This window comes from Triticum dicoccoides, chromosome 7B, assembly GCF_002162155.2.
Source record: "Triticum dicoccoides isolate Atlit2015 ecotype Zavitan chromosome 7B, WEW_v2.0, whole genome shotgun sequence".
Lineage (NCBI taxonomy): Eukaryota > Viridiplantae > Streptophyta > Magnoliopsida > Poales > Poaceae > Triticum > Triticum dicoccoides.
The window spans coordinates 532,421,068-532,429,772 of NC_041393.1; the positions used below are offsets into that span (position 1 = coordinate 532,421,068).

The 8,705-nt window shown below is 41.5% G+C and overlaps 1 protein-coding gene across 1 annotated transcript; it reads left to right on the top strand.

The window, feature by feature from the left end:
* The first annotated feature begins 44 nt into the window (after positions 1–44).
* Positions 45–8,255, top strand: LOC119336801 (CDPK-related kinase 3-like). The gene is made up of 11 exons (XM_037608875.1): positions 45–736; positions 3,010–3,140; positions 3,377–3,418; positions 3,505–3,613; positions 3,793–3,871; positions 5,396–5,692; positions 5,860–5,969; positions 6,403–6,507; positions 6,887–6,949; positions 7,569–7,736; positions 7,862–8,255. The coding sequence occupies exons 1-11, from the start codon at positions 110–112 to the stop codon at positions 7,997–7,999; spliced, it is 1,869 nt and encodes a 622-aa protein (XP_037464772.1). The 5' UTR covers positions 45–109; the 3' UTR covers positions 8,000–8,255.
* Positions 8,256–8,705: the final 450 nt, after the last annotated feature.

Sequence of the window (8,705 nt, forward strand, 5' to 3'; positions counted from 1 at the left end):
CGCGCCGGTGCGGCCGCCGTGTTCGGGCTAGCTAGCTAGCTAGGCCCCGAACCCTAACCCTAGCCCGAGCGGTCCTCCGCCTCCGGCAGGCCGAGGCGGGGGCCCGGCCATGGGGCAGTGCTACGGCAAGGGCGCGTCCTCGCGCGGCGCCGCCGGGGGGGACGACTTCGGGGTCGTGGCGGAGACGCACTCGCCGCCCCCGGCCAACGGCGCGCCGCAGACGCCGCCGCCGCGGCAGCCCACGCCGGCCGCCGCGGCCGGGACACCGCGGCGCCGCAAGTCCGGATCGACCACGCCCGTGCACCAGACGCCCGGGGTCGCCTGGCCCAGCCCGTATCCCGCGGGGGGCACCAGCCCGCTGCCGGCCGGGGTGTCTCCCTCCCCGGCAAGGTCCACGCCCAGGCGCTTCTTCAAGCGCCCCTTCCCGCCGCCCTCGCCGGCCAAGCACATCAAGGCCACTCTCGCCAAGAGGCTGGGCGGAGGGAAGCCCAAGGAGGGACCGATACCGGAGGAAGGCGCGGTTGCTGCCGGAGCCGGCGCTGGAGCCGTCGCGGATGGGGCGGAAGCGGAAAGACCGTTGGACAAGACGTTCGGATTCGGGAAAAACTTCGGGGCCAAATACGAGCTCGGGAAGGAGGTGGGGAGGGGCCATTTCGGGCACACCTGCTCGGCCGTCGTGAAGAAGGGCGAGTACAAGGGCCAGACCGTCGCCGTCAAGATTATCTCCAAAGCTAAGGTGAGGGACCTGTGGTGGTATGCTGGTTTAAGCTTCAACTATGGGATTTTAAAATTTTCAAATGTAAGCCGGTTTCCGTTGCCGTAACCGCCATGCATTTCGCCCCATTGCATAGCTAGTAAGGGAAATATATCGTGCTTGTTGATGATCTGAATGATCGAGGTTGAACGATCACCCTTAGATTTGTCACTGAATCTTGGTGCGAACGGGAATATGGGAAATTTACGTAGTTGTCTAATTGATGTGGTTATAGGCTCACGTACAATTTACAGATAGACTAAAACTAATGCTTCACGTTTTTCTGTTGGGTTGAGGATTTCGACTCTTAGAAAGTTAGATTGTGAGAAATTAAATATTATACTATAACATGGTTAATTCTTACTAAAAAGTTCTAGAGTGTTCTTCCCATGTAGGAGTATGTAGTTAGATTTGTGATGGTTGAAGATTGTTTATATTTAATTGTTTCTTCGTGGTATGATTTAAGGTTTTAGATGGGTTTCAATTCTAGCTGAAAATTATCTGAATCTTAATTCAATATAATGTGGATGCACGTAGAAACTTTAGGCGTTAGACTAGTACAGTGTTCTTGGTGGCCTACCCTATTCTTGCTAACGATAAATGATATTCTAACAAATCAGCAGTACATGTCCTAAGTCCTAACCTACCTTGTCACCTCTCCTTTTTGTTTATAGTTAATTAATAAAAAAAGGACAGACCCAGTGTTAGAAGCTCCCGCACCAGGTGGGGTCTTGGGAAGGATTATACGAGGCAAGCCTTACCCCGGCACAATGCAATGCAGAGAGGCCGCGTCGAACCCAGGACCTCTTGGCACAAGTGGGGAGTACTTCACCACTGCGCCAGGCCTGTCCTTCGTTTATAGTTAATTAATGCCTGTAGATTTTGAGGTGGATTTTGCAACACTCTCAGGGAAAGCTGATAATGATATTATTGTACTAGTCCAAGTAGTCAGTCATCTGAAGAATACAAGAGCTGCCGTTACAACCCTGTCGGTATTGTTAGTTTTGATCAGAGTTGGAAATATCAGGCCCATTTGCCATTTGCAATCAGCTGGATAGATATCTATCAAGTGAAGGAAGATCAAAGGAGGCTACGAGGTTAAAGTTTATTAGGCGAAAAGACACTGGAGGGTGGCATTGCTCAGTTGAACAGTATCAGAAAGAATGATCTATGTTGTCCTGTAGGTGGCATCAACTGTCAGGGACTTCATAGAGCAGGCATGGCATACCTGTGATCTGAATCCTGGATTGATCCAATCGCTAGAAAAATAAAAGATGGTTAACATATCTTCTTAGAACATCAGGGATGTTGTTTACCAATGCCTAATTGTTTGGTGGTTTTTATTGGTCTGCCCGTGGGATCAGAATACTGTTGTGCACTGGTGGGCTGCTTTACTTTTAGACTTCTAGATTTAGGCTATGCATTCATGTTTTCAGAAAACACATGTTGATATTTAATACATTCTGTACGTTTGCTGGCCAAACAATGATGTTTGGTAAACATGGCCCGACTGACAGACCGCGTTGTACTCCAATAGCTGGCATCTTGTTATACTAACTTATTAGGATTTTGCAGTGGGACTGGAGGCGTTGGTGTAAGCCGCGATAATTAATCCTATTATTAATTGGGCCACCCATGTTTAACAGAGCTCTGACTTGCCTAAAAAATTCCTTCTCCCAAGCTCCTGCTACTAACCATATCAGTTTCCAAAGGCGGAAAAGACATCACAGGACATCATTTGTTCATAGGCAGCTTTACTTTGTGCGGGGCAATACTCTTGTAATTTCACATCAAATAATTGTGTGAAATAACAATAAATTAAACTGTAGCATAGTTAATGATGTGAGCTCTGGTGTTCCATCTCTAACATTTGCTCCATGCTTTGTCTGGCTTCTAAAAATAATTATAAAGGTCTTTTTAAGAGATGACAGTTTTATTATACAATCAAATATTGTATGCAAATTTGAGGACAGCAAATGCTGAGGGCAGTAAGTAGCACAATTTGGAAATAAATCTGACTGTACTGATGGTTGATTTATTCCCTCTCGTTTTATGACTATATGCAACGATGCATGTAGCCTTTCGAAAATGCCACCTGTAAACCTTGTACAGTTACTAGCACTTTTGGAAAAATAATTGCAGATATTCTTAATAGTAGAAGACAACTATGCAACTGAAAAAAGTATTTCTGGGTCAGCTCCTCATTTGGATAACACTACTTAATAAATTAAGCAATTTGCTTTTGTGTTTGACAGATGACAACAGCCATTTCCATCGAAGATGTTCGTAGGGAAGTGAAGATTTTGAAAGCTCTATCAGGTCACAACAATCTTGTCAAATTCTATGATGCATGTGAGGATGCCCTCAATGTCTACATTGTCATGGAGTATGTTTTTATGTCCTTTTTATATGCCATTTTAATTGCTTATAATTTGTCCTCCTCTAATACATAAGAGATTTCAGATTCTTCTCACATGTCTGAAAAACACTTTCTCGTGCCTCTACTTAATAACTATTTTATCTATCTTTGGATGTACTATCATTATGAATAAGCATTATTTACGGCATCTTTTGTAACGTGTGACAGGCAGTATTTTTCTCATCTTGTTTCCCTTTTAACAGATTATGTGAGGGTGGAGAATTGCTAGACAGAATATTAGCCAGGTACTTTTTGCAATCTCTTCGTCCACTACAAACTAGCAATATATCTTAGTAATACTTACCAAGGATGCAAACTTGAACTATTGAAGAGGTGGGAGATACACAGAAGAAGATGCTAAAGCGATCGTTGTACAGATTTTGAGTGTAGTGGCCTTTTGTCATCTTCAGGGAGTAGTGCATCGTGATTTGAAGCCAGAGGTACCCTTTGAAGTCTTAAAAAACTATTTTCTGTGTATTTTATGGATTCCTTCTCTGCCATCTTATCCCATTGCACTCTATTATTCTTTCTTCCAAGGGACATTTATTACGTCTATAGCCTCCAAATCCTGTAAAATAATAAACCACCTCTAATGACATAGTTATTTTCATTTGGACAGAACTTCCTTTTCACAACACGAGATGAAAATGCGCCCATGAAGTTGATTGATTTTGGTCTCTCTGATTTCATCAGACCAGGTATAGTAAACTGATTTTCATCTTTATACGCACTAAAATGTGCTACAAGCTTATTAAAGGGACCGTCACCTTGATCAAGCAAATCCCATTTTCTGTTCTATTTGTTTTCTTTTTATTGGATATCTCTCTTTCCTGCTTAATTGCTTATTGTAAAAAGAAAGTGCACATGAAGCAACTTAGCAAAGAAACACTGGGCGTGATTTGTTGTGCTACTTTGGCCGTTTTGCTTGAATGATTTGACATCCCTACCATGGTAAACATCAGTACATCTTTTAGTATATTACGAACTATGACCTGGTGTTTCTGATGAAGCCAAAAATTCCCGTCCATTGGAACTTGACAGTGAACTTTTCATATGGCATATCCAGAAAACTAATGTTCTTGAATAAGTGAAGCTACTCTATTCAGAGCTCACTGTGTGAGTAACCCTCGTAGTGCAACTTTACCATCAATTTTAAATCGCTTCCTTGTAAAATGCTTTGATTAAAACTGGCATTCATCACATTGCAGTCACATAGGATCTGCCTCCAGCTAATGTGTGCATAAATGCTGAATTTTACTTAGGTTAAGATGAACTCTCTTCAGGAACTGACACTCTATTTTGTAAAACCAACATTCTTATTTCCCCACTCGCCACATTGTACGTTGTAGTTACATTTGTGTGATTTCTATGTGGCAGCCAAACATCACAAGACAATATGGTAAAAGTGAAATAATTGCAGAAGTCTTTTGAAGGAACATCATAGATTTAGAGGATGGTCTCTTTAGCTTACATTTTTTTATGTCAGCTTTCTACCATCTCACAGGATAAATAAACAAGATTCTCATCTCCATCTGTTCACATCCTTTCCGCCTCATATTTATCTATATTCTAAGATGAGTATCTTGATTCTGATGGAATGTTTTAGTTAACGTATCGACTGCGATAGAAACGAACAGTAGGATCCCGCAGATATAATGTCCTTTTTACCTTTGTCTGTGTATTTCGACTCGCAGAACTGGTTTGCATTGCCATTTTGATCTCATAACTTGTCTGTTAATTAGTTAAACTGTTAACTGAAAAAGAGATCATGTTGATAATTTAGTAAAATTAAGACTTAGTGTCTTGCAGTAATAAAGATAGTAACTCAACGGTCGTGTCAAGAAAATGGTACATTGTCATATGCTGCAGCTTGATGATTGGCGTGAAATATTAACAATAAAATGAAAAATGATTATCTGTATCTGATTTTTTACGTGCGACTTGTGCATGGTTTTGAGTAATATAAAAACATTTGGTTATTGGCCATATTGTGGTCGCTACCTCCAATCTGCATATGATAATACAATTCACCTAACGCTTATAGCTTGACATAGCTGTTGTCCTGTTGATGTTCCAGCGGGAACCTCTTTCATGTTTTGATATGTGCTAGCATATATATTTCAGGAAACAGTGCTTGGAATGAACTTTGTGCTATTTTCCACCTAAATGCTGCTACATATTTATTTAGCTTACCAGATACTCTTTCGTGTTATATAATGCAGATGAAAGGCTCAATGATATTGTTGGAAGTGCATATTATGTTGCCCCAGAGGTTCTACACAGATCATACAGTATGGAAGCAGACATTTGGAGTATAGGTGTCATAACATACATTCTGCTCTGTGGTAGTCGGCCATTTTGGGCACGGACAGAATCTGGAATCTTCCGATCTGTATTGAGAGCTGATCCCAACCTTGATGATTCACCATGGCCTTCAGTGTCAGCTGAAGCTAAGGATTTTGTGAAAAGATTTCTTAACAAGGATTACCGCAAAAGAATGACAGCTGTCCAGGCATTGAGTAAGTTGTCAGAATTGCTTATTAAATATTGTTGTGTGATGTCACATTACTCATTTTGTGTTTTCTTTGTGAAGTCTTTTTTGGTAGACTATTTTATGAAAAATTAACCATATTTATAGTATTGATACTGAGACCGTAATACAAACATATTCCATCTTTTTCTGCAGCTCACCCTTGGTTGCGGGATGACCAAAGACAGATTCCGCTGGATATTCTTGTCTACAGATTAATTAAGCAATACCTTCGTGCCACTCCTCTTAAACGTTTGGCGCTAAAGGTACACCATTGACTCCCATGACATTATGTTTGTTCCAAGCGTTCTTTTGATGTTTTATCGATCTTACTGATAGTGATGCGCTAAATGTGCATGGGTGGGGTAGACCATCTTTGTCCAAGCAGGATCCCACTTATGTGCGTCAGTGTGCCAATGCGAATCTCTTTCCTGTTTTGACATATGCTTACTAAGCCTTTTGCCAATACAATGAGTATTATCTTCCATTTACTATTTAGGATTGCATGCTTGTTCTTATGGGGTGTTTTGAATGATACTTTTATTCGTCATGGTATTGCTTAGACATTTTCTTCCAGTCTTCCCCATGTAACTCTTTTATACGAGTTTGTACCAGAGTTGTGGTGTAACTTGGACCATAAGCAGAACATTTGCTCTTATTGACAATCAGAAGGCTCTAACAGTTAGCTCTTTACCTCAGGCATTATCCAAGGCTTTAAAGGATGACGAACTCTTGTATCTTAGGCTACAGTTCGATCTACTTGAACCTAGAGATGGAGTCGTGTCACTTGACAACTTTCGGACGGTGAGATGCTCTTACTGATTACTCGCTGTGTTTATTTGTCAGGCATTTACACATTTGAAATTCAAACGTTGCCATCGTTTACCATCACTGTAACAATATGGTTTAGTGATACATGAGGGATGGTGATGCTAGATTTTTATCTGAGTACTTAAGTGCGATGTTTTGCACTTATTTACATGTCGTAATAGAAATTATCATTCAGAGTTCAATTCTAAGAAAACTTTCTTGGTGTTTGTAAAAACCATGAGTGGATGTATTTAATAAGGATGAAGAAATGTGGATAACTTATATTGGCGTCTGATGAAATGACATGATAAATTATCTCCATGTATATACTTATTACAACCTTTTAATCATAGTGTTTCATGGTCTTATCCAGGCTTTAACGCGGTATCTAACTGATGCAATGAAGGAATCAAGAATTCTTGAGTTTTTGCATGCGGTAAGGGTCTTTATTTACTGGCCATAAGCAATGGATGGTTTCCTATTTGGTTACTTTGGCGCTGCTACTAATATCATAATAATCTGGTGCCTGTGTTGAAAACTTTGAATTAAAACATGCCAAATTATCATAGAACATAGTTGTCCAACTAACATAATTGGTGCTTCTATAGAGGGTTAATTTGTTTTTTACCGCATTTGAATTCATTACCTTCTTATCTAGTTATGCACTGTATTATATTGCAAAAAAAAAAAACTTGTACTGATTTTGGAGTTTGACAGCAAGGGGAGTTTTTGATCATCCTATCTGGGGTCTCCCTTTGAAATCTTACACATGTAGACACAGTTTGCCTTTTTAATACTGTTAACCATAATTCTAGTCATACTTTGATTAATTTTGCTGGATAGCATGAATTATGCAACCACCCAGTCAATATATCTGTTTTACTATTCATATTACTGGACAAATTCCATTTTTTAATACAATGTCGATGTGTTGATACCTGATGTAGTTGTTTCTGGTTGAGCTTCTTCCCCAAATTTTATTTTGTTTTGTTTTCCTGTTATAACATTGTGTAATTAGTAGTCGAAGTTGCTGACCTCGTTCTTGTTTCTCTCAGTTGGAACCACTTGCATACAGGAGTATGGATTTCGAAGAATTCTGTGCCGCGGCCATAAGCCCTTACCAGCTTGAGGCCCTGGACAGATGGGAGGAGATTGCCGGAACAGCTTTTCAGCACTTTGAACAGGAGGGCAACCGAGTCATATCAGTCGAGGAGTTGGCACAGGTATGCAGAATGACAGTAATTTTAACAGCATTTGTCTCAGTCGGGCCTGGGAGCATAGGATAGCCTTCAGCCTTCAGGTTCTCGTGCCACACAATAACTAACCTGGCCTCCCCATTTGTATGCAGGAACTAAATCTTGCTCCGACTCATTATTCCATCGTGCAAGATTGGATCAGAAAAACAGACGGCAAGCTAAACTTTCTTGGGTTTACCAAATTTTTACATGGTGTTACAATACGGGGGGCAAACACAAGACGGCATTAAGTAAACCATGCGGAAAAAAGATGTATCTGGTTATAATTTTACCGCTGCTCATTATATGGCTCCCTCCCCTGATTTTGTTGTTGCCCCCCACCCCTGCTTCTTCTGTCTTGTGGTTAATGATCATTCTTCTTCTTTTTGTGATGTTGTTGGTTGTTGTCACCATAGCTCTTGTAGAGAGAATACATGTAAAAATCTTTTGTAATGAAGGCGATCGGATGGTTTGCTCGAGAAATATAGTGTTCAAACGTTTTCCCAAGCCCCCATCCCTTGTCGTCTGGTATCAATGCATCGTTACAGCTGGTCGCAAAGCTCAGCTTAATAACATTTTAAGTACATGCCATGTCTAAAAATGGATCGCTCCTCGAGAAGAACGTGGTCTCAGCAGTTTTTCAGGCTCTGTTCGTTCTCTCACGTGCTCATCTTCCTTTCCGCTGCGCCATCCAGAAGCTTCTGAACCTCTATTTTCCCTCTGAAGTTCCGTCTTGTCGATGAAGTGGAGGAGGTCAGCCCCGTATGCTACACGGCGCGGCATCATTGACCATGTGCACCACTCGAAGCTGCAAATTTTCTGTGCTGTCTCTCGCCGTCTCTCCGCAGTTCCCCCTGACCCTGAGGGAAGAAAATTCGCTGTGCCATTGCCAATTGCAGCGGTGGCCTCTGTCAAATCGCGACGCGGCGCTGTAGCTGAAACCGATCGGAATTAATC